This window comes from Diceros bicornis, chromosome 18 (genome assembly GCF_020826845.1).
Source record: "Diceros bicornis minor isolate mBicDic1 chromosome 18, mDicBic1.mat.cur, whole genome shotgun sequence".
NCBI classification, from domain to species: Eukaryota; Metazoa; Chordata; class Mammalia; order Perissodactyla; family Rhinocerotidae; genus Diceros; species Diceros bicornis.
The window spans coordinates 29,471,786-29,499,663 of record NC_080757.1 but is presented as its reverse complement, the minus strand read 5'-3'; the positions used below and the strand labels follow the sequence as shown (position 1 = coordinate 29,499,663).

At 50.1% G+C, this 27,878-nt stretch overlaps 2 protein-coding genes across 3 annotated transcripts; one reads left to right on the top strand and one right to left on the bottom strand.

Moving 5' to 3' along the window:
- The first annotated feature begins 3,620 nt into the window (after positions 1-3,620).
- EPX (eosinophil peroxidase) lies at positions 3,621-13,961 on the top strand. The gene is given in 17 exon segments (XM_058562028.1): positions 3,621-3,625; positions 3,738-3,979; positions 4,087-4,180; positions 4,420-4,595; positions 4,783-4,831; positions 4,833-4,892; positions 5,014-5,143; positions 6,019-6,225; positions 7,437-7,755; positions 9,269-9,429; positions 9,818-10,007; positions 10,010-10,072; positions 10,520-10,644; positions 10,646-10,691; positions 12,913-13,067; positions 13,069-13,151; positions 13,736-13,961. Coding segments are annotated over 17 exon segments (2,298 nt in total). The 3' UTR covers positions 13,929-13,961.
- Positions 13,962-14,938: 977 nt separating this feature from the next.
- MKS1 (MKS transition zone complex subunit 1) lies at positions 14,939-27,643 on the bottom strand. 2 transcript variants are annotated; one of them, XM_058560582.1, is made up of 18 exons: positions 27,555-27,643; positions 27,021-27,130; positions 25,605-25,675; positions 24,763-24,918; positions 23,325-23,422; positions 23,008-23,136; positions 22,630-22,734; positions 21,853-21,961; positions 21,235-21,291; positions 20,106-20,148; positions 19,806-19,871; positions 18,246-18,316; positions 17,814-17,883; positions 17,602-17,709; positions 16,523-16,656; positions 15,922-16,004; positions 15,739-15,836; positions 14,939-15,640 (listed from the first exon to the last, which is right to left on the bottom strand). In XM_058560582.1, the coding sequence occupies exons 1-18, from the start codon at positions 27,632-27,634 to the stop codon at positions 15,549-15,551; spliced, it is 1,680 nt and encodes a 559-aa protein (XP_058416565.1). In that variant the 5' UTR covers positions 27,635-27,643; the 3' UTR covers positions 14,939-15,548. The 2 variants fall into 2 exon arrangements, with proteins under 2 accessions (XP_058416565.1, XP_058416566.1); XM_058560583.1 differs by lacking the exon at positions 15,922-16,004.
- Positions 27,644-27,878: the final 235 nt, after the last annotated feature.

Here is a 27,878-nt window from a genome sequence, read left to right as displayed (position 1 = left end):
AGTAGAATATTTATGAGTGCAAATTTCACTTCAGACATGAATATTTTATTGAATTTGAATATTATCTTTAATATTGAAATTTATTTTTTGAAAATTTTTAATTCTTTATTTTAAAACTAAAAAACAAATCAAGAACACAGAAACTGTAATGATATATTAAATATTATATTAAAAACAATATGTAGGTAGTTTTTTCTATTTAAAACACATGCATATAATTAAAAAATATTAATTAATTACTCTTTTTATTGTAATTTTTCATTTCTTTACTGGCATGATTATATGTACAAAGTTTAATAAGCGAACTTTCACGCGTGTCTTTTTTAGCCATTATTTATGACTTGTTTCATTTAATGAGTATTACCAAAAGTAATTTTGTTGTGTGGAGGAGGGGGTATCAAAAAATAATCTGCTCCCCCTATCAGATACTCTAGGTCGCCACTGGGCAGCCCTTAGCCCCAAGGAAAATCTAAAATCTCTCCAATGAGGACCCAGGGGGCATCATGAAGAGCCCTCAGGGGGAATATATGGGGCCCATGCCCCTTGCTCACACCCCTCTTCTCGTCTCTGGGAGTGGCTGACCCTGACCACAGGAGAAAAGCAGATGTCAAAGGTGACCGCTGTGAGACCTGGCTAGTTCTCCGCATGTCCAGGCCTGCCCCATGGTGAAGGTCACAGCCAGAGGGGGGGCAGGTGCCCTCCCCAAACTTGGGAGCCCCTGGAGGGCTTCTCCCTCCTCTGCTGTTGCTCCACTCAGTTTCCAGCGGCCCCGGCACTGGCAGCTGGCAGGCCCACTCCGACGTGAGGATCCTCCCTTCCTCCCTCTCTTCTTTCCTTCCCTCCTTCCCTCCTTGCCTCCCTCCCTCCTTCCTTCCTTCTTTCCTTCCTTCCAAGTGCCCAGGCCTGGATGGTCTGCAAAGCCCTTGCTCTCATTGCCCCCCACCCTTCAACCTGATGGTCATTGCTGCCCTAGCGGGCCAGCCTGGAGTAAGCTCAATGAAGGAAGCAACTGTGGGACAGAACAACAAGGTTTGGCCAACACTGTTGAGTGCCTGCTGTGTGCCAGGCCATGTGGTATGTTTCACATTTATGCCCGTAACAACTCTGTAAGGCAGACATAGTAATGACCTCCACTTGACAGTGAGGAGCGAGGTTGAGAGGTCAAGTAGCTCGCCCAAATGGATGACAGTCCGAGATTGGGACACAGGCCAGTTCTTAGTCACCTCTCTGTACTTCTCTCCTGGGTGCAAAGTGCTGTGGCTCCCAGAGAGAGCCTTCCTGCAGAGTTAGTAGAAGCCTGGAAGTAGACAAGAGGGAGGGTTGTCTGTGGAGGGTTGTGGTGGCTGGAGCACAGGGGCAGGGTCCAGCAGAAGGGCAGCAGAGGGCAGGCTGAAGGGGCAGGAGAACCAGGTGGCAGGTTTAGCTTTTCCTTTGGTCTCCTTGCCTGAACATCTGCCTGCCAGTCCAGCCCGGACAGTGCCCCAGGGAACCTCCCTCCATAGACTGGTTGTACAGGGCCCCTCAGTGGTCCCTTCCTATCTGCTTGCCTCTCATCACTCCCTCAAGCAGTCATCGTGCCAACCCCACCCAGAGAAGGGCCAACATGGCAGGGCTGGGCCTAGAGCCCAGGGTTCTGTTTCGAGCTTGTCACAATAACTCACTGTAGCCCACAGCTGTGGCAAAACCTTTGCACAACTCACTACTGCTGAAGAATTAGAGTCCCTCCTGGGGGGAGAACAGAACTCATTCTGAGTCCTCTTTGGGGGGGGGCCCTGGAAGGAGGGCAACTTGGGTTACATATACCCCACCCTGGCTTCCAAACTTCTGGGGGCATCTGGCTTCCTGAGGGCAGCAGAGGTGAAGCACATTTGAGGAGCACACTACAATTTTTTATTTTTATTTATTTAGGTTATTTTTTTTTTGGTGAGGCAGATTGTCCCTGAGCTAACATCTGTTCCAATCTTTCTCTATTTTGTATATGGGACACCACCACAGCATGGCTTGATGTGTGGTGCATAGGTCCACGCCCGGGATCTGAACCTGTGAACCCTGGGTTGCCGAAGCAGAGCACATGAACCCAACCCCTATGCCACCTGGCCGGCCCCACACTACAATTTTTTTAAATTTCACTCCTTCGTGAGGATCACTGTCCTCATCTCACAGGTTTGGAAACTGAGGTCCAGGGAGTGGTGTGATTTACCAAGGGAGTGTTGTGACCCCCTTGTTGCAGGGGTCAGCAACAAGGAACTCAGTGTGCTTTTGGTGACTACTCAGTGACTTTCCACCCAGGCCCCCTTGTCACAGGAGAGGGGTCCCTGCTGAAGATAAGGCGATAAGATCAGCAGGGCCCAGGCCTTCAGCTGGAGTTGTGAAAGGGCTTGCAGAAGGGGCTGTTTCAAGAGCAACTGTCACGCCGGTGGCGTTGGTGTGGGAGGAGGGGGCTGTGGAGAGCGTTGGGGCTGGGTTTAGGTAGGGTGGGGGGGACAGAAGGCAGGAGACAAGGACACTCAGAACAGCCCTGCTGGAAGTCTGGAGCAGGCGCAGGGTCTGCTCTCAGGAAGGGACGGACAAGTCCACCTGAAGAAGGGCCGAGGACAGGCAGGCTGCAGGGCGCAGCAGGGGCGGTTCTGGGGCTGAGTGTGGAGAGATGAGCGCGTGTTCTCCAGGTAGGCCAGGTTGGAGCGAAGGACGAGCACTGCTCACCCAGTGGAGCGACCTGCAGGAGAGGCAAGGAGGTATGAGACGGCACGGCCCCGGGGGGAGATTGACGGGGTGGGGGGGCGTTCTACCCTTAAGATGTGGAAATGGAGACTCAGCCAAGGTCGCACACGTAGTGACAGAGCCGACCACTATCCAGGTCACTCCTCTAAGGAAGCTACTGCTGGTCAAGCCCCACAGAAGTCAGAATTGACACCCACTACTCAGTGCAAACCTGCTAGTGATATGCACCGAAGAAACATGGGAGAAGCACTGAGCCCAAAACAGCTCCTCCCTTGACTTTTATGGAGGCCTGCTACCACTGCTCTATGGGAGGTTGTCCCCGTGACATCTCACTGTGCCCCCCAAATGGTCCCCCTTAGTTTTCTAAGGGGGTAGAGGTAGCCCCTTAGTTTTCACTACCAAGCCCTTCCTCAGCCATCACCTCACCCTCTCCTGGCACCTTGGAGAGAGCTGGTAGGGATAGGGAGTAAGGGGGAGGGGCTGAATCATCGATCTTACATCATTCATTGACTCAACAAACATTTATTGAGTACCTACTGAATGCCAGGCTTTGTGCTGGGGGGTGTGAGGAGATACAACAGTAAGGCAGACCCAGTTTCTGCCCTGTTGGGGCAGGAGAGGAGCCTTTCCAATCATCTGGCCCAAGTCTCATTTTAGAGATGGGGAAATGAGGCCCAGAGAGGGGAAGTGACTTGCTCAAGACCATAAAACTAGTTAGCGGCAGGACCTGGCCCAATCCTCTTCTGAGGCACACTGCTCCTCAATCATCCAGCAAATACTCCCTGAGTGACGCCTGTGTCCCAGGCGCTGCTCTGGGCCCTGGGAGTGAACTTGATAGCAAAGAGGGTGGGGATGGGGTTAGTGGGTAGGAGAGAAGAATATCCCTAGACCTCCGAGGGATGGGGTGGGGGTGGGGTGTCTCAGTCTCAAGACTCCCCCGAAAATGAGGCAAGTTCCAGAGCTCCACCTCAAGGGGCTGAGCTTCTGGGGCCCAGAGCTCCCCTCCCTCACCCTAGGACGGGATATAAAAGTCCCTTCCCAGCTACTTCCAGAGAAGAGCAGGAGGAGCGGAGAGGTCAGCTCAGTCCTCTGAGTGAGAAGGAAGCAGGGGACCCTACCCGTGTGCAGGATGTGGGTGTCGGTCACTTACCACGCTGTGGCTGGGGGGGTCTCACTGTGGAGACGAAACTGTTCCTGGCCTTGGCGGGGGTCCTAGCCAGACTCATCCTGGCCCAGTCCTGTGAGGGCACTGCCCCAGGTAATAGACCCTTGGATGGCCAAGGAGGAGGGCAATGGAGGAGGAAGCGCTCGGGTCTGGGGGGCCTGCAGCTCTCCTGGACCCTGAGTTCCCTTCCCTCTGGACAGCCTCCCCGGGGGCAGTGGAGATCTTGGTCCTTTGGGGCTGCCTAACAGAGGCCAAGTTGCTGGTGGATGCTGCCTACAATCAGACTCAGAAGAGGTGGGCCTGGGTCTGGGGCCTGCATGGCCTGGGAGGGTCGATGAGGGAGGAAGGGCTTCAGCCAAGGTCATCTCACCCATCACCCTGCCCCTGGGCACCATGGGGCAGCGCCATGTCTGTAGAGAGCTTCCCTTCCACCCATCCTTCTGTTTACATTGTCCTGACTGTCCACCGCCCGGGTTGGGCTCTGCTGGGTGGGTCTGCTTCCTCTCTCCAGCCCTCTCTCCTCTTCTGGGCAGCATCAAGCAGGGCCTTCTCAGTGGCTTGGCCAGCCCCATGGACCTGCTGTCCTACTTTAAACAACCTGTAGCGGCCACCAGGACAGTTGTTTGGGCTGCCAATTATATGCATGTGGCCTTGGGGCTGCTGGAGGAGAAGGTACTACTCCAGGGGTCCAGATCCTTCAGTGTCACTGGTACTGTGCTCCCCATTGAGCCCCCAGGGCCTGCCCTGGCCTGGGAGTGGAAGAAAGCCGGGAGGGGGAGGCAGGGTACACAGCCTTGGGGTGTTGTGGGGAGAGGGTAAAGAGATGGGAGCTACTGAACAGACCAGCTAGGGAAGGACCCTGGATCCAGGACCCTGCCCACCTGCCCCACCGCTAGATGTGCTAACGGAACCCCAGCTGCGACTGCTGTCCCAGGCCAGTGGCTGTGCACCAGGCCGAGAAGTGCAGTGACAAGTATTGCACTATCACCGGGGGATGCAACAACAAGTGGGTGCCAGGGGCTGCACCCGATAGGGTGTGCCTCCCTTCCCTCATCCACCCCCTCCCTACATGCTGAGTGGTCTCCACGCCTGAAACCCATCTGACCTGAGCCCACCTATTGCTGTAGGAGGAGACCCTGGCTGGGGGCCTCCAATCAGGCCCTGGTTCTCTGGCTGCCAGCCGAGTATGAGGACGGGCTGTCGCTCCCCTTCAGCTGGACCCCCAGCAAGAAGCACAATGGCTTCCGCCTCCCTCTTGTGAGTCAGGGCTGAGGGTCTGGAGGATGCTCCATCTCTTCTAAACATGGAGAGTCAAAGCACAGCCCAGAGTCAGCCAGACAGGGCTTGAATCCAGGCTCTACCACTGGCCGGCTGGGTGAATTTGGGCAAGTAATATAGCTGAGTCTCAGTCCCTTCATCTGTAAAATTGTGGTAAAACCTACCTCATATTGCTGGTGTGAATATTAAATAAAGTCCTTGCTATAACCATTCATATTGGATGTGATCTATTAATGCTAGCCATTGCAGTATTGTTTTTTCTGAAAGAATTAGTGTCAAAGTATCTAAATATAAAGAGCTATACACCTTCATCTAGCTATGTCTACTGATCTAAATGATTTCACATTTATCACCTTATCAATTTTCTATTCATATGTCAATATAACAATCTATCGTCTACCCATCTATCAACATCTATTTATTAATTTTTCTCCCATTGATCCTTCCATTTATCTATCCAATTCTCTCTATATTTATTATCTACCACCTAGCAACCAGTCCATGCATCTGTCAATCAGTTCTATCATCTAATTACCCATTAGTCTATGAATTGATCTATCCATTTGATCTACTTACCTCTCTGGAAGAGCTGGTGGGGTTTCAGCCAGCCAGCCTGGCCCCTCTCCTTCTTTTTACTCCTGGGATCCTCAGAAGCCAGGCCAGAGACCATCTTTCTAGGAATGACAGCCACAGGAGGCGGGACAAAGTAGGAAAGAGGAGGGGAGGGCAGGAGAGGAGGAAAGACTGTGTTAACTCCGGCAGGGGCCACCTGCTGCCCCCCGAGGTCCGACCTGGCCCTGACATCTTGCAGGGTCTGGGAGCCCATGTTCCATGCTGACCTATCTCTCCACCAGGTCTGGGCTGTCTCCAACCAGATCATGCACTTCCCCAGCGAGAGGCTGGCCTCCAACCCGGGCCAGGCCCTCATGTTCATGCAATGGGGCCAGTTCGTCAACCACGACTTGGACTTCTCCCCTGAGTCCCCAGCCAGAGTGGCCTTCACTGCAGGCGTCGACTGTGAGAAGACCTGTGCCCAGCTTCCCCCCTGCTTCCCCATCAAGGTACCCTCAGCCAACCTCCCAGGCCCCTCGTGTGGCCTCCGCCCGGAGCTGAGAGCTGGGAGTGGAGATCTGGAAGACCAAAGCACCATCCTCAAGGAGCTGTCTGTGATGCTGGAGTATCAGGTAGAGACAAGAGGCACAGCTCAGCATAGACTCCTGGTTCTGCGTGTGTTTGAGGGGTGGGGGTGGGGCAATCTGCCTGGAGGTTCAGTGCAGAGGCTTCACCGAATGGAAAGCAATTGAGACTGGCCTTGGCGCATGGGTCTGATTCCAACAGGGGAAGCCTCTGGGCTGCTGCTTTTGGAAGCCTTTAGGGCCTGTTAGTTCTTGCCCTTCTCTCCTTCCTTGGATGGTCCAAGGGCCCTGTAGCTGTCACCAATTCCTGGGATCCGGTGTGAGCAGGGTGCTATCCTTCAGGTTGAGAGGCAAGGATGGTGTGGAACACTAGGGAAGAAATGACGGACTCCAGGGAGCAGAGCTTCTGCTGGGGGTAGAGGGGGGACATACGTGCACACACTCATACACGCACACCCTCACACATTCACTCACCCTTAAGAGGCAGGTGACATTCATGAGGCATGACATGTGAGGGCCCCTGGCTGGCTCCTCCCTGTTGCAACCTACCCGTTCCTCAAGCTCTGGTTCAGGGGCATCTCCTCCGGGGAGCCTTCCCATATCTTCCTATTACAACTTTTGCTTTTGGCTTTTAGACTGAGCATAGCAAATGGCACCTCAATTTAGAGTTACATTCTCTATGTGTGTGGCTGTTTTCACTGAATTACTGGCTTCCTGCAACCTGTACTTGGTTTTATTGACCTTCATAGTCTCCAAGCACCCAGTACAGAAAGGTGCTTAGGAAATGTCTGTCGAACCGAATGAAAGGAGAGTCCACAGGCCTAAATGTCAGGAGAACTAGATTCTAATCCCTCCTCTCCTGATAACTATTTGTCACTTCCCTTCTCTGAGCCTCAGTTGCCCCATCTGTAAAATGAGGATCTAAGGCCTCATCCATTTCTAACCTTTCATGACTCTATGATACAAAGTGCTGAGGATGCTCAGATTGACCTGGTGAGAAGTGTGAGTCTGGGTGAGTCAAGGAGGGCTTCCTGGAGGAGGTTTTGAGCAAGGTTTCATAGCAGCTGGGGGATGACCAAGAAGAGTAAGCTTGCTCTTGAGGGGCCCCAGTGTCACTGGCTCCTCTTCCACCTCAGATCCTGCCCAATGACCCCCGCACCAAGAACCAGAAAGACTGCATCCCCTTCTTCTGCTCAGCACCCTCATGTCCTCAAAACAAGAACCAAGTCCGAAACCGGCTCAACGTGCTCACCTCCTTCGTGGACGCCAGTGTGGCATACGGCAGCGAGGTCTCCCTTGCCCTACGGCTCCGTCACTGGACCAACTACTTCGGGCTGCTGGCCGTTAACCAACAGTTCCATGACAACGGGCGGGCCCTGCTGCCCTTCAACACTCTGCACGACAACCCCTGTCTCCTCACCAACCGCTCCTCGCGCATCCCCTGCTTCCTGGCAGGTCAGACTGGGAGGAAGGTGGTGTCCTCCCAAGATACAGCCAGTTCCTGGATTCTAGGGTTGGGAAGCCATGGTGGGATGTGGTGGGGGTACACGGCTTCAGACCTCAATATTAGACACGCCATAGCGCAGATCCGCGGTAGTTGTCAGTGGGAAGGAGTCCCTTTGCAAACACCCTGTGTGTGGCCGGCAGTCGCTGCCTGACTCTCCCCAGTGATAAGGGGCTCACGCCTATACAGCGCTCTGGTCCATCTGGAGCAGCGCTGACCATTACAAAGCTCCCTCTAATTTGCATCCCACATCCACCCATTGCTCTTCTTCACGCTTCTAGAACTTCAGAGAAGAAGCTGTCTCTCTTTCACACAGTAATAGCCTCTTTAATGACCTAAATACTTTTCTTCTCTGGGCTAAATTCCCTTAGGTTTTTATTTCCCCTCTCTGTTGCCTCACTAGACACTGTTACCTGGTACCTTCCTCTGGATGCATAGTTTGAACTTTGCTGGGGCCTTTGCTCCATGTGCTAGTTATGATGATAATGGGCATTGTTTCTGGTTATTTAAGATATTTAAATGTACCATCTCTAATCCTTACAGCAGCCCTGAAAGCAGGGCATTATCACCACCCTCGTTTTACAGATGAGAAACTGAGGCTCAGGGAAAACAACTAATGTGCTCAGAGCACAGATTTCAGGTGGCAGAGTCTACAGCGGGCACTCAAGTCGTGTCCGTGTCTGTGCTCTTCCCACTCGACTCCACTGCTTTCTTTGCGGGCAGTTGCCTCCAGCCGCCTTTTCTAAGGATTGTGCATTTCTTTGCTCCTGGCAAGAGCAGCCAGACCTTCATGAGAGGTCTACTGAAAAGTAGACTACATATGACCTTGTACAAGAGGGTTTAGTTCGAAGCCAGCAAATGACTCTGTGTAAGGCCCACCTTCAGGACTTGACTTTCCTTCCTGGCTTTGAGGGGAACATCTGCTACAGGAACAGGCTCTGCCCAACTCTCCTTCTCTTTCCGCTGGGCTCCCTGGGGAGAGCAGCATGATACCAAGTCCAAACTGGGGAAAGGTCCAGCCCTGGGTAGAGGATGTGCAGATGGATGCAGTTCACGGGACAGGTGGGCTCACAGTCCCAAAGTCAAGGTTCCTAGAGTCATCCAGGTCCCTCCACCAGTCGTGGATCTGGTCATTTTGTAGAGTAGAATCATTAGGCAAAGATTTCCCTGCCCAAGACCAGCAGCCGCCCCACACTTTCCGCCCTCACCCAAACCTGTTCCAGTCACTTCGGGATCCAAGACCCCACTGTCCTCCCCATCCTGGCCCGTTGCGTTGGGGAAGAGGATGGCAGTCAGTGGAGCCTCACAGCATAGCTGAGGAGATGGAGGCCCAGTGAGGGCCAGAAGCTTGGCCCGGGTCGCAAAGTCCCACCACCTCTCTCTAGTCCCCAGGTCTCGCTCTGCCTTAGCAGAAAGACATTCTCTGCAAAGGACTATGGTGACTCTGAACTTGGGATTTTCAAGGTGACTCCTGATCAGCTGAAACTCCCAAACTGGCAGCCCTGCACACCCTCTTTATGCGAGAGCACAACTGGCTGGCTACTCAGCTGAGACGGCTGAATCCCCGGTGGAGCAGGGACAAGCTGTACCAGGAGGCTCGGAAGATTGTGGGGGCCATGGTCCAGGTAGGGAGCCCTGGGTCCCAGCATCCCCTAGAAGACAATCTGGCATGAGAAGCCATCTGAGGGAGTGACTCCCACTTTCCTTAACACATCCTCAGGGATGTGCCTCAAGTCAACTAGGTCTGGGAGATTGTGGGTGTACCTGAGATCTGACCTGTACCCCCAACTCTGCCACTCACTCACTGTGTGACCCTGTCCATGTCACTCAGCCTCTCTGGGCTTCAGTACCTCCATTAGCCAATAGGAAATTAACATTGTCACATCTGACATGATGACAATAAAGAATTAATATGTCTGAGCAGCCCTTCGAAAAGCAAGAGGTCTGTCCAAAGGCAAGGGAGGGGGATCGGTGGCCACTAAGATAATGTTCCTGCTGTGTCTTCTCTTCCAGATCATCACCTACTGAGACTTTCTGCCCCTGGTTCTGGGCAAGGCCTGCGCCAAGGGAACCCTGGGGCCCTACCGGGGGTACTGCTCCAATGTGGACCCCCGTGTGGCCAATGTCTTCACCCTGGCCTTCCGCTTTGGCCACACCGTACTCCAGCCCTTCATGTTCCGCTTGGACACCCAGTATCGGGCCCAGCACCCAACTCGCATGTCCCACTTAGCTCCACCTTCTTTGCCAGCTGGCGAATTGTGCATGAAGGTGACCAGGGTTTCCAGACGCAGATGGGAGTTGGGGTGGGGCCCAGCTTAGTGCCAGGAGGCCAGGCTGCTGCTCAGGCCACTGCTAATCATCTCCCCAGGACAGTGAAAGCAAGGCAGGTGCCACCAAGACCCTCAGTCACAGGCCTCCCATCTCCTCTGAGATTAGAGGATTTCTGAAAGGGGAGGGGATGGATGTCCGACTTGCAGTTTGTGGGCCTGAAAAGAGCTTACCTCCCACTCTTTCTTTAAGAAGTGGGGGGTCACTTCTTTCCCTGCCAGCTCCAACTCCCTTCATGTCCACTCAGGCCACTGTTTCCTGATACAAACCTTATAGAGTATAAGCGACTGTCTTGTCCAGCTCTGAGCTAGCTTGGCATCATGTGATGATCCACGGGGCTTCCCAGAGGCTAGCAGAATCTGTGCTGCTCATATTCCCCACCACCAGGTGGCACTGACCTCATCCTCTGAGGCCTCATGGCCACCCCCACCAAGCTGAACTGTCAGGATTCCACAGTACTAGGTAAGCTCTGGGACCGGCTGTTTCTGCAAGTGAGAAGAATCGAGCTGGAACCTGGCGGCAATCAACATGCAACGCAGCTGGGACCATGGCCTCCCACGTGAGGGGGCTGCCCGCCCCTCTTCCCAGGCTTCACTTGGACCAGGGGTGCTGCTGCTGGTGGCGGGGGGGAGTTTCAGAGAAGGTCCTTGGCACCTCCTTTCTGATTGGGACTGTGTACAGGATGTGCTGTGGTTCAGAGGCACACAAGGCCGAGGTTGATGCAGTAAAGCATCCCTGGCACCACCTTTTTGTTGTCCTGTGACGTCTTCTCCATCTACTGTAGGGTCTTTAAGCTTTAGGTTCACAACAGGACCAGGACTTGGACACAGGAGCTGAACAAAAGAGATCAGGATTTTCCAAGTAGAGAAAAACAGTAGATTTAAAAGATAGAGATGAACTGCTCCATTCCCCACCACCCTGGCAAGTTCCAAGGAGGAGGGCTAAAGGTCCAGGGATCTAGGAACTGGCTCCTGGCTCTAAGTGGAGAAAGACAAAGAGCCTGAGAGGCAGGGAGCAGGTGGAGTAAAATTAAGACTGCCTTGGCTGTTTGGTGAGGACACAAAAAGACCTAATCCCAGGAAAGAAGAAAAATTAAGCACTTTGCTAGGAACTTTCATGGATATTAACTCATTTAGTCCTCTCAATGACCTTGAGAAACAGCTGTTACAGCCATTTTTATGAGGAAATAAGCTTAGAGACATCTAGCAATTAGCCCAAGGCCACATAACTAGGAAGTAGCAAAATCTGAATCAAGTTCAAATGTTCTCCCTTCTTCTGCCTGTTCAATCCACAATGTTAGGAGTAGGCTTTGGCCATCGCCTTGCTCCTCTCTCCCTCTCCCCACCTCCTACTTCTCTGTCTAAATACAACCTGAAGCCCCATCTGCCTTGGCTAATCTTTGGCCGTGTATAATTGAGTGGGGGGAATTTCTACTGCACCTAACACAGCACCTGGCAGGCACACCACAGGCGCTCAAGAACCTGAGTTCCTTTCCTTCCCTCCACTTGGGTGCTCCTGATGCCTAAGGGGCTGCTGGCGCCCCCTGCTGGAGAACGGAGAGTGCCAGCGACCCAAGTTGCCACATAGTGAGTTTCTGTTTCCTTCAAGCTGTCCCAGAAATATTTTCCTGATACTAGCTCTTGCAGTCTCCTCCAGTCACTTCCCAAGTCCAATACTTAATTTGGAATTGGAAGACCTGGTTTGAACTCCACTTAATAGTGGAGTGATCTTGGAAAAGTCACGGTTGTTAAAGCTCAACAAATATCCATTGATAAAATGGAGATTACCAAGTGCCTCACAAAGGTGTTGTGAAGATCCTGAGAGATAATCACATAACAGTGCATAGTAAGGTAAAACATGATATGGTTTTCCTTTGTTCAGCTGGGAGATGGTGTTTGTGAGTTGTAGTTCAATGGACCGTGTTGGGCTGGTGTTTCTTCAGGTTATGGCAAAGCTATCTCCCATCTCGATGGTCCCCGCCACATCCTATGGCTTAGTGCTGGTGTGGGATCCTGATAGCTGAGAAATCAATCAGTATGGCTAGTCTTTGGAAGTTTCCAAGTAGGTGAAAAATTTTTTTAAACAGCTTTATTGAGATATAATTAACATACCATAAATTTACCCATATGAAGTATATAATTCAATGATTTTAGTATATTGAGAGTTGTGCATTGATTACCATATCTAATATCAGAACATTTTCATCACTCACAAAAGAAATCTCATAATAACAATCATTTCCCATCCTCTCCCCAGCCCCTGACAAGCACTAATCTACTTTCTATCTCTACACATTGGCCTATTCTGGACCTTTCATATACAGAGAATCAGACAGCATATGGTCCTTTTCTGAGTAGTAAACTTTACTCACGCTCTTCATTTCTTGGTTTGTTCACTCATTTATTCATTCATTCATTCATTCTACAAACCCATTGAGACTCTTTTGTGTTCTGGGTACCGTCGTATTTGTCCCTAATTAATGCACATAAGGCCAATAATAATATCATTGTGGTTATGAGTGTCAGGTTACAACAGCTTTTTACATTAGGACACACTCTCAGTTTGATGCACACAAAGCATGCTTGTCTGCTCACAATGAAAAGTAGAGGGCAGTGGTTTGGTCTTTGGAAGGTTCAGGGCCTCTTCTGCCAGCAGGGATCTTGTTCTGCCCAGTATTGCTTGACCACAGAGCTCTCTCAGGAGAAATTATGGAGAGAAGCAGAAGCTAATGGGCAGTCAACAGGGAAAGACTGAAACCGCTTCTGCCCCTTGCGCTACAGGGTACAATACTTGGAGTCGCTTCTGTGGGCTCTCCCAGCCCCCGAATCTGGCTCAGCTTAGCCGGGTGCTAAAAAACCAGGATTTGGCAAGGAAGTTCGTGAATCTGTATGGAACACCTGACAACACTGACATCTGGTTTGGGGCTATCGCAGATTGGGGCTATGCCAGGGGCCTGAGTGGGGCCTCTTCTGGCTTGTCTTTTTGAGAAACAGTTCACAAGAGCCCGAAATGGAGACAGGTAAGTGACTCTACCCTAAAGAGACCAGCCCCAGAGGCAGGGCAGAAAAGCACTAGCATTTCAAGACTCAACAATGGGGGAAGGTACTCTTTTTAGCCTAATCTCTTCCAAGTTCACAGGATCTGGGACCAGGAGGCTCCTCCCTGGAGAGCTTGGTCAGAGGGAGAAAGACCACTGACCCAGGCAAAGCTGATATTGCCGGAGCTGAAGGCACCTTTAACCTAGGAGACAGACTTGTCAGCCTCACTGGTCCAGGCTAGCAGATCCCAGGAACATGGCAGAATGGGCTGAATTTGGTTTCCCTCCGATAAGTTTGTGGTTTAAGACCTGACTCCTTATTGGATTTGGCATTAATCTGGGTTCAAATCCAGCCCTGGCCACTTAAATTACTTTGCATTTAAAACTGGGCAATTTACTTGATCCCTGAACCTGTTTATTCATTTATAAAATGGGAATAATACCTATTTTGCAGGCATTTTGGAGAACTGAACGACATAATGTATGTAAAGTACCTGGCACACAACAGGTGCTCCTTATATGTTAATTCCTCAATTTTCACCCACAAATCTCGATTGTCTTGGTAGGTTCTGGTGGCAGAAATGGGGTGTTTTCATCAAGAGACAGTGCAGGGCCCTGAGACAGGCCTCCTTGTCTCGAATTGTGTGTGACAACACCGGGATCACCACCATTTCGAGGCACATCTTCACGGCCGACACCTACCCCCGGGGCTTTGTGAGCTGCAGCCGCATCCCTAAGTTGAACCTGTCAGCCTGCTGAGGCAAATGAGGCTTCTGCAGGTAAGGGAGGCCCCGCTCCGAGAGCCCCAGGCTGGGTCAGGTCCTCACATCCTTCCCTGCAGGGGATGGCTGAGTCCTGCTAGGCCTCTAAGCAGAGACAACAGAATTTGTCACTAGGGACAGGGTACTCTCTCCTAGTGGCTTCCCAGTATGCCAGCTTCTGGGCTGACAGTTAATTCCAGGGCCTAGGACTTTGGGGGATGATTAGGAAGTGTCAAACCTCAGCTTAGTCATCAACACCCTAAAACAACTCCATTTCCTGACCAGTTCCTCATTGCCCACTTTTGCTGCTTCCACAGGAGTCCACGTCAAGCCTCCGACCTTGGAGACAGGGAACCTGTGGAAGACCACAAGGCTACTTTCTCCCCCGTACTGTGCTGATGCTTTTGCTGGCCACAGCTCAGAGCTGGTTCTTGGGCTGGGAGTGACAGCTGGGGCTCCCAGCAGGAATGAACCCTCCCGCCTTGGGAGCCTCTTAGGTATTAGGTCATGCATCGGGTCCAGGTGTAAGGACTTGTGAACCAAGCAACAAGGTCTTGAGGCCCAGGCAAGAAGAGTCAGCTGGAGGGTTTCCAGCCCCTTTCTTCTATTTCCCAGCTCGTTCCCAGCCCCTGCCCATGACTGGGAGGCCACACAGTCCCAGCCTCTAGCCACCCCACAATCTTTCTCTGGAGCCTGCAGGCTAGGAATTATGCTCTGCTTCTACCAATAAAGCACTGCTAAGGGCAGGAGCTGGATTTCGCACTGGTCTGGGGAGGGCGTGACCTCAGTCCCATGCTTTGCTCCAGATGTATAAGAGGAGTGCTGCCAAGACACAGCTGGCACTAACCTCTAAGCCTCTCCTGGTGGCTGAGCTAAGAGCATCAAAAGAACACTCTGGAGTAGGAAAAGGCAGAAAAGGGGATGAGCAGTGGCATTAAGGGCCCCAACATTGAGGATACCTCGGCCATGACAGTGAGCTGAGCAGACAAACAGCCGACACAACATCAGTCAGCATAAAAAGTTTTTATGTACAAAAAACATAATAAAAAGATACCACCGAGCTAGCAGAAAGGACTGGGCACTACCTTCAGCCTTCATTTACTCCAGAAATAAGTTGTATCTCAAACACAACAAGCCCCAAGCAGGAGGATGAGGCTACCCTTGGAAAGAGGATGCCGAGACTCCCGGGCCAGGAATTTAAGATCTCTCTCGCCTTCCTTCTTCTTTCTTGAACCTCCAGTTGTAAAAAATGGTTGTGGATCAGGAGGCACCTGCAGCCCTCTGCTACTGAGACTGAGACGAGCCAGAAAAGAGGCTGTGTCAAGGACAGAACTAACTATGGGGTTACCCCAAACTCGTCTCAAACCAAAAAGTCTACCTCGTGATGCCCACTTGCAGTAGCTGAAACATGAAGCGGGAGACCATCTGGGGGTCACGGGGTCTCCGGCTTTATTGCCACCTGGCAGGGAGAAGACCCTGCTGAAGACTAGGCAGAGGGGCCAGGCTGGGACTTTCTTAGCAGGTCAATGTGGTCTCTAATAAGAAAGATGATGGGGCAGGGGGCACCGGCCTTAGATATCACTTGTCCTCTTCCACAGGGGGCCAGGGCTGCAGTGAGCTAGGAGACCATGGTTCCCGAAGGGCTCACTAGGTCCTGGGGAAGGCTTTCTCGGGCCTCCTGCATGCGGCGCCGGGCTCGACGGAAGGCCTCTGCAAGGGAAGCAAATACAGTAGTCAGCTACTGGTGTGGGGAGGAACATGGCCCATGCTGACCCTGGATGGCCAGGTTGGGAGAGAGGGGAACCTACCCAGCACATTGTGAATAGAACTCTGCTGGCTGAATCCTTCCAGACGGTCCAACACACTCCGCATCCTTTTCCGGAGGGAACTCGACTCCATGAAGGCCCTGCAGGGGAGTCCACCACATGGCCACAGCTGCTCTCCAGCCTTCAGGGATAAGGAGCCCCAAGGCAGAGGGCAGGGTGACTCACCTGGACTGCTGCAGACAGTGCAAACGGAAGGTGACACTGCCTGTGGTCTCGGTGCGGAGTCCAAAGCGGCTCAGACGCTTCCCCTGTGGCACACAGTTACATAGCATCAGGTTTCTGTGGTTTCTAGACCCCAGGCACCATGCTGGCCTCCTCCCATTCTTGGGGAGAATAGTTGTCTTGGGGAAACCACATTCCAGCACCCAGACTTCATCACCTCAGGGCTAACGTTGGGCTCCCAACTGTAAATCAGGGAACATTCCAATCTCATTTGAGAATAAGCAGTCTTACAAGCTGCCAGTCCTCCTCATCTCTGACGACTGAGACCTCAGTGATGGGCTGGAAGGAGGGACCAGTTATTCTGACAGAGACTAGGGGAAATCTCTAAGTATATTATTTTCCAGAGATCTCCTAGGATAGTAGAGTAGATATTTGTACCTAGTTCAGGATGTGGCCATGACTTCCAGCTTAAGCCACCACAGGAAAGAACGGGCTAAGTAACAACAAAGCAATGAACAAGGGACCTTAACTCAGATCCCACCTTCCCTAGAAGAGATACGAACGTAAGTTCCCAGCATGAAGTCTCTGCAGAGACAAAAGTCACCTTGAAGGTTCCTGGTATCCGCAAGTATGAGAGGTCCTCCAGTTCTAGAGAACCGCCAATGAAAAACCTCCTCAGCTCAGCCACTGTGCCAAGCTCCATGGGTCTCCACGTGGAGACTGTCAGGGTGTGTGAGCCTGTGCAGGAAGAGGAGAATGGGGTCAGGGCCAGAAAGGGCATGTGGTCCCTCACTGACTCTCCAGCGATGACACAGTCCCAGCCACCACTAAAACACCTAGTCTGGTGACGACCTGACCTCTGGTGAAGGTTATCACGGTAGTTTAGGGCACCCGTTTGGAAATCAATCGGACAGAAATCCAAATCTCAGTGCCGCCAGTTATTACCTATGTACCTAGGACAAGTTTTTTAACCTCTCTGAGCCTCATTCTCCTCATCTAATAAAATGAAAATAACAACACCTAGTGGGTGGGAGAATTAAATGAGAAGCACTTAGCACAACGCCTGGCACACAACAGAAAATAATGGCTATTATTTCAAAACGAACACTGATTCATTGAATGCACATATGCTGAGAACCCATTTTGCCACACAGTTTCTCCCTCAAAGCCACAAGTCAAATCAGAGGAGCATGGAGGGCCGGCCCCGTGGCTTAGCGGTTAAGTGCACGCGCTCCGCTGCTGGCGGCCCGGGTTCAGATCCCGGGCGCGCACCGACGCACCGCTTCTCCGGCCATGCTGAGGCCGCGTCCCACATGCAGCAACTAGAAGGATGTGCAGCTATAACATACAACTATCTGCTGGGGCTTTGGGGGAAAAAATAAATAAATAAAATCTTTAAAAAATAAATAAATAAATACGAAGTCTTATCTCTTTAAAAAAAAAAAAAAGAGGAGCATGGAGCCAATACCGGAGACGCTCAGGCTGCTCAACTTCACACTCAGCTGTCTCTAATGGAGGGGGAAAAATCCCTCAAAAGGAGCAAGGAATCTTGTAAGTTAAATGCTTCTAACTCCTACTTATCCTGACTTCTCACTGGAAGTGGTTGAAGCTTTTGGAAACCTTAGTCTTGTTCCTAGGAGCCAGGGCACATGAGCCACATGAAGGGCAGGGACAAGAAGTCACCTGGGGTGGCAGGCAGCATCACAGCCCCATAGCCTTCCACACGATACCTCTGCCAGAAGTCCAGTGAGAGGACCTCACAGTAGAGCACAGGCCACTCTGGGAGAGCATCTGGGAGCAAGGGAGAGAAGAAGCCAGGTCACAGGAGGCCTTCACCAAGAGAGGGCACTGCGTGAGGAGACTGAAGGCCTAGGATCAACTGCTGAGCTACTCACCAGAAGATTCATCCTCGTGGAGGAAGGAGGCCTCAAATGTGAATGGGTAGGAGAAGTAAGCCACCTTGTCCTAAAAAAGAGGAGTGTTATTTTATACGCAGAATCATGGGGTGGGCAAGGCCTCACTTGGAATTTGTTCTCCCTGTGGCCAATGACAAGGTCACCTTCACAAGGGAAAAACAAAAACTATCACCCCAGGTAGGAAATAAGAGGCTGAGAGGCGAAGGGATACCCAAATACAAGCTGCTACCATTCTCAAAAAGGCAGAGAGGACCCCTCGACCAGGCAGCCCTGCAGAGCCCACAGAGAGGGGCCAGACTCAACTCTGGAATCCTCCCCAGAGGGCATGGCTGTCAGCCCAATAAATCTTCAGATGCCACCCCAGAAGCAGAGCCCTGTTTCCTTCCAGGTACCCCCTCTCATTTTCCATACCATTCCCAGGGATTTGGTGGCACAGGTCTGTGTTATTCCAGACAGCTGCTGGAATGCCGGGCTTGACCAGTCTGAAAGCCAAAGACCAAACATAGTGAGTTTACCTGGGAAGAGGGCAAGTAGTTGAGAAAAAAACAAAGCTCCTTTATCCCTTCATTCACTCATTCACGCAATCAATCATTCATTTAACATCACTGAGTATCTACTATGTGCTATGACAAGTCATTGGGGATATCTTGGTGACCAGATAGAAAAGATCCCTGTCTGTTACAGACCTAATGTTCTAGTGGAGGGAGACAGACAACAAACCAACCAACAAGAGATTAGCAGGTAGTGATAAAGGCTATACTAAAAATAAAACAGGGTGAAGGGACTGAGTGACCTGGAGGCTCATTTAGATTGGGTGGTGAGGAAGACCTCCAGAGGTGACACTTAGGCTGAGACCTAAACTCAAGAAGAATCAGTCATGCAAAGATATGACAGAAAGGGTTTCAGACAAAGCAAATGGTCCTGAAAAGGCCCTATGGTGGGAATGAACTTGGCATGTTCAAGAACAGAAAGAAAGTATGACTGGAATGTTCTAAGGGAGAGAAAGGCAGGGCTAGCTTATTCAGGGCTTGGAGTTTGGATTTTACTCTAAGTGGGAGGGGAAGCTGTTGGAGTTTTAAGCTCAAGAGATATACAACTAGTGTACATTTCTAAAGGCTTAATTTGGCTGTCATGCATGTGGCAAATGAACTGTAAGAGGGAGCAAGAGAGGAAGCAACAGGCTACATTAGAAACTTAATGCATCGGCCCAGGCAAGAGATGATGGTGGCCTGGAATAGGGTGCTCGAGAGAAGAGACAATTCAGGACATTTCTTGACGACAGAGCTGACAGGAATTGCTGATGGAATGACTGGTTGTAGGGAGCTAGAGAAAGTGAGGAAACAAGGATATCTCCTAGGTGTTTGGCATCAGCAACTAAGTGGGTGACATTGCCATTCTGCTAAACGGGGAAAACCATGAGGTAGTGAAACAAGAGGGGGAATCGAGCGTTCTTTTGGTCATACTAAGCAGAAATGACAAAGAGGTAACTGGCTATGAGTCTGGAGTTCAGAGGAGAGGCCAAGGCTAGAGGCAGAAATCTGGGGGTCTGAGACATATAAACAGTATTCGAGCCATGGGATGGATGACACCACCTAGAAAGACTGTAGAGAGAGAGTAACAGAGGGCCCAGGCCCAGCCTTGGATATTCTAATAGTTTAAGATCAAGAGAAGATGAAGAATCAGCCAAGGAGGCTAGTGAGCCACCAAGGAGAGAAAAGAGACGAGCGTGGAGCCACAAGCCAAGAGAAGAGTTTCAGCAAGGAAAAGTGAGCTGTGTGAAAAATGCCCTGAGAGGACAAGTAAGGTAAAAGCAGAGAAGTCACCATAGGACTTGACAACTTGGAAGTGATCTATGACCTTGAAAAGAACAGTAACAGTTTCAGTAGGAGTGGGGAAGGAAGCCTTACCAAATGCCTCTAGAAAACTGTCAGAATGGGTTTAAAGAAGAGAGACTTAGAGAATATTACTTACTAGTACTTGGCAATTCCACAAAGAAGTGGACGTAGAGATTGTCATACTCATAGCCTTGGGCTGAAACTAAGAAAACAGGAAACTATTTCAGCTTATTCTCCTATCACCCTTAGCACCCAACCCAATCCTGAAGGGCCTACACACTTCTGGGAGCAAGTCCCTCGAGGGCCAGGAACTCTGTGTTTCCAGAAAAGACTCACAACTGAGTTTTCCAAGTACTGCAGACAACCCAAGGCCTCCACTGAGGCAGGTGGGCACTTGCCCAAGCATCAAGAGATCTCTGTCTGGCAAGACACTTACCTACCTCTCCATTTACAAAGAGCCGGAGGGCACCTGGGACAGTCTAAGGTAGAAAGAAGTGGGAAAAGATCAGGAGGTCTGCAGGGAACCAGCACCTCTCCTCCAGCCTGTCCACAAATCCCCAGAAGACCTGACACTGGGATGTCAGATCCAGGTGCGTCACTACCGCAACTTCCTCCCCACCCTGCCACTTCTCCATGGATCTGTTTCCTTCATTTCTAAAATTTGTAAAGTAGAAAAAAAGTAAATAATTTAAAAGGCAGGGAGGGCAACACAGTATGGGAAATTTACAAGAACTGCCAAGGGAAGCAACAACAGGTGCCCTTTGGCATATAGTGGGAAGCTGGAGACCCCGGTACCCTTTAGATGGCTGAGGTCAAGAAACAAGGGAGTTTCTTTTTTTAATTATTTGTGTTTCTATCTTATCTAACTTTTAACATTGAACATCTGTTGCTAATGCAATATAAAAATACTGAAAGTTAACTTTTTAGAGAGAGAGAGGGAGATCACTGGGTAATTCCATCCTTGTTTCCAGGTCTAGAAATGAAACTCCTGGAATAAGGGAAGACACAGAACAGGACCACAGAATAACGGACTTAAACTATTTCATTTTGTTTTTTAAGAGCTAAACTATTTGACAAACAGAAATGATGCCCCTTCTCTCTCTATGGGGCACTTAGGAAAACTAGCCACCTGAAGAGTGAGGAAGACATTTTTCATCTGTATATTTATTTTTAAAATTAATTATAAAGTAATACATGAGTGCATTACCACTGATAAAAACTCAACACTACCTGAGTTTAGGGAATAAAAGTACAAACCCTTGACATATCTCTCTCACCACCCAACACCCATCTACCATCTCTTGATCCCAGCCCCTCCCCAGAGAAAGTCACCCATAGCATGTGTACACCCTTTCAGACCTTCTTCTGTACATTTCTGCTCTATATCAATACACAATGTTTTAAAACACACAACAAGGACTATAATCTGTATGCTATTGTTTGACTTCCTTTTTACACTGAAGAGTATGTCTCAGGACCTTTAAGAGAGGCACTATTACTCAGCTGCAGTCAGAATGCTCTGGCTAAACCCAGCTCACGGTGCTGCAGGAAGCTAAGCTACTCACCATCTCAAAGTCAGTGCCCACAAGGCTGTTGAGATACTCCTTGTGCCGGCCATAAAGCTGAGGGAACAAACCAAACCAAACTCAAGATGCGACCCCAGCCAGAAGAGCGTTCGGTTCTGAATGGGAGGGAGAAAAGCAGTAACGGGAAACGCCCCAGAGAGCTGGAGGTGTAAGCATCCCAGCCACTGACGTTTTAAAGTGAAGCACAGCGGCTCTGGAGTCCGCTGGTCTGGGACCAAATCCTGGCTCTTACACTTACAGGCTACAGGTGACCTTGGGCAGAGACTGCTTAGCTTCTCAATTTCAATTTCCTCATATATAAAATGGTAATAATGAAAGTATTCATCTCAAAGCATTGTTGTACAGTATAAACGAAATAAATATGTGAAGTGCCTAGCACAGAGCATGGTAAATGCTCGAATAAATGGTCATTGTTGTTGTTATTATTATTATTATTATATGATCAAAAACTTGTGTCTGACACATCAGCAATGCTTCCTAAGTCAAGAGGGTCATTAAGAACAGAATTTGCAAATGCTGACATCAACCTCAGGCCTGGTCTCAGCTCCCAGGTGCTGAGGCTCATCCCTTTGGTACTTGGAATGAACTAGTTCTTACATCCTTGAACACACGTTGTTCCCGCTCCTCCTCCTCCGGCTGTGCGAGGGAGGACACGTTGTCGATCGTATACCTCCACAGCTCCTGCTTCTCCCCCTCAGTCTCAATTCTGTAAGGTCAAAGCCACAAAAAGACCAACTCTGATAATAAGAGATGGGGCCCCCAGATCTAGCCCAGAGATGAGACATAACCGGCCACACACCTCACTTAGAGTATATGATGACAAAAATGGCCAGAATGGTGACCAGGAGAGGGAAACAAAATGGCAAAGCAGAAAGGGCACGAGACTCGACTCAGAGAGTACAGGTTCTGGGCTCATTTCTGCCTTAAAGTCATAGTGAAACCCTAAAGCACAACATCCCTAGCACTCCGTTCTCTCACCTGAAAAATGGACAGGTGGGTCTGGATAATTTCTAATTTACAGTTGTTATTCTAAGGCATAGAGATGAGGAACAATCAGCCCGGAGGAAAAGATCTGGCTGAGTTCATCTCACCTTGTTCTGGTTAGTTCTTACATTCAGCAGCACGAAGAATTATTTTCACTTCACTACACGGCTGAAGTTATCATTTTTGAATTGGTGCAGTTGCACATTTTCTGAGAACAAGAGCCCCAGTATCCTAAGGGTCTATGACCCAGAATAGAATGTGAACCACTGCCTGAGAATTTAGAAGTTAGAACAGAGGACGGGCTGTCTGAGAATCTTCTCCACTAGGGGTAAGAAGAGAAGCCTAGGGAAGGAATGCCAGGCTCCACTACCCCTTTCTTCCTCTCCGCACCTGTAGGGTCCTTTGAGGCCGGTGAAATCAGGTTTTACTGTGATCACACCATTGCTGTCCACCTTCAGAGTACACAGGACATGTTCATACTTCTTATAGCCAAGCCTAGAAACCAGGAAATCAACACCAAGGTTCAGGATCACTGGTCCCACCTCCAGGGAAAGAGGAAGAAGTAGTCAGCCCACATCAGGGAGAGGACAGAGGCTCTAGTGAGAATTATCATGGTAGAATACTTTCTTCTGAGTACAACTAAGAAGAAGAAAACGAAGAAAAAGTCCCTCCCTCCCATACTCCCACATGACTATAACAGGTAGGTGATGGTTAGTGAGAGATCATGAGGATGAGGACCTGAGCTGGGCAGTGAGAAGCTTCACTCACTTTCCATAGGGCCCTAGGTCTGCCATGATGTACATTGTCTGAAGAGGGGTGTTGATGACATGGTTGTTCTTGATGAACTCTTCTGAGGGTTCCCAGGTGACAATTCGCGACTTGAGGATGCTGCCCTCCCTGGGAGACACCACAGGAAGGGTCACTTCTCTGGCACCCCCTGAATAGCCTGAAGGAGGAACACAGAGGAGCACACCCAGGTGGAGGCCTACTGCAGAATGGGAAGCTCAAGTCGGTGGGCATATCGAGGACACCGGCACGAAGGACCACAAAGGCTCCCCAGAGCCCCCGTATACACTTGCACTCACATCCCTCGCTTGTCCTGCCGTCGCCGTCTGACATTTGCCATTCGCTCAACCAAGAATGATGGCACCTCGCTGGCTGCAGTGGTCATTTTCTGACAGTGCTGGGAAAAGAGAGCAGCCCTGTGTAACCCATCTAGTCAGGGCCACAAGAGACAAGTACCTGAAGGCAAGTCTTCCTTCTGAAACCTCATCCAAGACCTGAACCTAAGAGGTACAGCCACCTCACAATTACACATACTAACAGAGGGGAGCAGTGGCACAAACAATCCGCATAAGATTCCTACCATGCTTTGGTTTGCCCTAAGATTTTAGCTGTATGTTATCCTTCAGAAATGAGTTTATTTATGCTGATATTAAAATGAGTTTGCAATCCATACCAACGAAAAGTTGGGTGAGTTTGCCTGGTAGATGTTGACATTAACCAGGTAGTTGGAAGACGCCAAATGGGATACAAGTATTCTGTGATCCTCACATGGGTAACTGAGCGCTAACTGCAATTTGCTTTACTTTTCCAAAGACAACCCAAATTTTATATACTACCAACCCACTGCTTTCCTAATATAAGCATCAATCTTTCAAAAACATTCATGTAACACCTGCTCCTTGCAGAGATCTACAAGGTCACAGACAAAAATCAGAAAATACAGGCTCTACTCTCAAGGAATTTAAAATCTCACTGAGAAGATAGAACATATTATACAATGACTAAAGAAAATGTAAAACAAGTCCACAAGGGTTTGTAGGCACAGACAAATTGAGGACATAAGCCATTCCCCATGGCTATGCTGAATTCCTTTACAAACCCATATACTCAAGAGTTTTGTTTTTTTTTTTTTTTTGTGAGGAAGATCAGCCCTGAGCTAACATCCGCCAATCCTCCTCTTTTTGCTGAGGAAGACTGGCTCTGGGCTAACATCCATGTCCATCCTCCTCCACTTTATATGGGACACCGCCACAGCATGGCCTGACAAGTGGTGCATCGGTGCACGCCCGGGATCCGAACCGGAGACCCCGGGCCGCTGCAGCGGAGCGTGTGCACTTAACTGCTTGCGCCACCGGCTGGCCCCTACTCAAGAGTTTTGACTGAATCTCCTGATGAATTTTATCTAGATGGTTCGAGACTCCACCCACCTATCTTATCTCATGATACATGGAGGAAGTCAAGCTGCTTCTTCTGGTTTGTAGTCTGTAAGCCTATTATTAGAGACACTGCCAGCTCCCCCAGGCCCTCCAGCAGGCAGAGAAGGGAGCAGCAGGTCACACCACCTGCAGACTTGCCCACTCTACTCCAGCTTGGCTGCCAATAGCACAAGGCAGTTCTTCGACAGGCTGTCTGTTTCTCCCTAACAGGCTTCTAATTTAACACACAGAACCCAGTGAGGCCAGAAAGCTAGGGGAGGGAAAGGAGACGGAAGCTATGGGACCTCCGAAAGAACAATACCTCCTCCAAATTGGTGTATCTATCAGAGTCAGTGTAGGTAAAGATTCGTCGGTTCTTCCTGCCACCCGAATTCTCCAGCTTCAGGATTTCTTGACGGTACTGATGATCCAAAGGGCTCTGACAGGCTGCTTCATTTTGGTACAGATCTACTTCAAACTGAGGTCACAATGAGACAGAGATCTACTGAGAATATGTCAAACTTTTTTGTGTGTGCGTGAGGAAGATCAGCCCTGAGCTAACATCCATGCCAATCCTCTTCTTTTTGCCAAGGAAGACCGGCCCTGGACTAACATGTGTGCCCATCTTCCTCTATTTTATACGGGACGCCACCACAGCATGGCTAGACAAGCGGTGCCTCGGTGCGCGTCCGGAATCCCAACCTGTGAACCCTCGGGCCCTGGAAGCTGAGCGCACGCACTTAACCACTGCACCATGGGGCAGGCCCCAAATATGTCAAACTTTTGTTCCTATAACTGTTTAGTCAAATCAGTTCTATAGAGCTAATGCAATTTGACATGTTTTCGTAGCCAACTCTCAATTTATCTAAAGCACTGGAGGGCAGGGGATCCAAAGAATGTTAGAGCTAAAAGGAACCAGGGTGATGGTCTCATCTAACTCTGCTGTTACAGACGGCACGTGGCCCAGAGGTGAAAAGTGCCTTACTCAGGATCATAAAACTGGGTAGTGGCAGTCACTATGTTACACTGCCCCTATAAACACAACAGGGGAAAATATAAACTGCTACAACCTTTCTAGAAATCAGTTTGGCAGTATGTATCAAAGATCCTTCCCTGCTACAGCCAGGTGGAGGTAGACCTAGCAGACAAGTGACACCAGCTTACCTGGCTAAAGAGCTTCTCCTGCCACCCAATCACGACCTCCTCCTCTTCATCTTCATCTGGGCGGTGTCCACCTCCAAAGACAACAGAGTGCGTCAAACGTTTGAGCCAAAGCAGTACTACTTCTTGCTCTGTGGTTGGTTATAACCAAAGTCCCTGCTCTAATATTTGCCACAAAACCAGGTGGAGTTCAGCAATTTATTAAGCACTCACTCTACACAAAGGTTAGAGAGGCTGTGGACATGTGTAGAAGCCAGGATTAGGACCCAAGAAGTCTTAATTATGACTCTAATTTGAATAAAAATGAGTCATGCCTTCCAGGAATTATTTAATCTAATTCAGTGTCAGGAGCTGAAATTTAGATATAGGCTGAAGAGCTCTTCCTCAACCCCAACTGTCTACATTTGCTAGAAAGGAACCCTGGCATTGTTATCCTTACTATCCCTGAAGCCATATATCTAGAATCACAAGCACTTACCCTTAGGAGACCAAGTATCAGGCAAGAAGAGGAAAGGCAAATAAATGATTATTTAAAGAACCAAATCTGGGGCCGGCCCGGTGGCGCAAGCAGTTAAGTGTGCGCGCTCCGCTGCGGCGGCCCGGGGTTCGCTGGTTCGGATCCCGGGCGCGCACCGACGCACTGCTTGGTAAGCCATGCTGTGGCGGCGTCCCATATAAAGTGGAGGAAGATAGGCACAGATGTTAGCCCAAGGCCGTCTTCCTCAGCAAAAAAAGAGGAGGATTGGCGGATGTTAGCTCAGGGCTGATCTCCTCACAAAAAAAAAAAAAAAAAGAACCAAATCTAATACACTCCTGGCTGGGTATGCCTTTTTCAGAGTTACATGCTTCACAACCATCAGCCCATACTTTTGTCCAGGAATATATACGAACAGAAACAATAAAAGCAGAGAGAATAGTGACAACACAAACACACTGTCCTCGCTTCCTCACTCTTCTGGCTTCCCAAATAAGGAAAACCACAAGAGGGCAGTTGATGTTAATATGTACATCTTTCAAGCAGACCCCAATTTTAACATCGTTTTACAAAGTATTTGGATCAGATTTTCTCTTAGAAAAAAATGCCACAAATGGTATTTACGTTTCCAGGCAGATTTATAACATATCTAAAGTATGGCCTCTGTTATTTTATTATATTTGACCACAATTCAGATCAGTATTTTGACGGCAGGAATCATGTCATATTCAATTGTCATACTCAACATAATGGAGTAGTTAAAATTGCCTGGGATTAAATCTGGCTTCAACATTTACCCAGCCGAGTGACCCTTGGTAAGGAACCCAACCTATCTATGCCTTTTCTCAGATGAGAGACCTGGGTCTACTCTGTCTTAAGAGGTAACTACCGCCCCAGGCACTTCTCCAGATCCCCAAGGGGCCGCATCACCACCATACACCCACTGGCGGTTGGGTGAGGCCTAAAAGTGGCCAAGTCTATGAGGTCCTTCCCGAGCTGGGCAGCAGGCTGGTAATGGAGGAAGCTGCTTGATGTGATTCTTTGCAGGTGGACTCTGTCAGGAAAAGGGAACCCGAAATACTCGTTACAAGACATACAACTAGGAGATGAACACAGAGCAAAGATGGAAACAAAACACAGAAGAGGGTGAGGCTACCAAGGTGTACTGGGTGCAGGCAACAGAGGGGGAGGTAAGCGGGGTGTGGGGTCCTAAGGAGAAGGGCGAGAATGACAGAGTGTATTGGGGACACAGAGCTCCGAGGAATCTGGGAGAGGCAGGGTCTTAAAAGGGCTTCGGAGAGTCTGGAAGCTGTGAGTGCGGAAGGTTCCGGGCAGTGAGGGCGACGCGAGGAGAATGGGGAGGCAGTGGTCAGGATTGTAGGCGGATGTGCGTGCCTCAGCAAACGAGAAGTGAAGTTCGGGCTCGAATTATCTAAGGGCATAAAAGCACGGGGCTCTAGGTAGGGCGATGCGACTACCGGAGGCGCAGGTTGCGCACGGGGTCCCGAGAGCGATACACGGCCTCTCCGGTGTCAGTGCTCCAGAAGGCCTCCGCCATGACAGCTGCGACGCGCCGCGACTGCGCCGGAAAGCGCGTCGCTCCGTTCCCCCAGCAACGGAGACGCTGGGCTGGTGAGGTGTGGAGGCTCTGCGCGCGCAACTCGCGGTCAGCGGCGCCGCGCTGCCGCAGCCCCCCCAGGAGGGGCCTAGGCCAGGCGAAGCGTGTGTGCACGCTCAAGCTGGGGTCCTGCGAGCCACCGTTTGCAGCGCGTGAGAACAAAGGTCGCTCACACCCAAGGCTG

What these genes read in the sequence shown, in the direction of transcription:
- MKS1 (XM_058560582.1), bottom strand. Translation starts at nt 27,634, where the DNA reads ATGGCGGAGGCCTTCTGGAGCACTGACACCGGAGAGGCCGTGTATCGC. An exon ending in AACAACGTGTGTTCAAGGAT is followed by an intron (nt 21,292 to 21,852) that starts GTAAGAACTAGT and finishes TTGTTCCCTCAG; the next exon opens with CTTTATGGCCGGCACAAGGA. An exon ending in TGGGCACTGACTTTGAGATG is followed by an intron (nt 20,149 to 21,234) that starts GTGAGTAGCTTA and finishes TTTCTACCTTAG; the next exon opens with ACTGTCCCAGGTGCCCTCCG.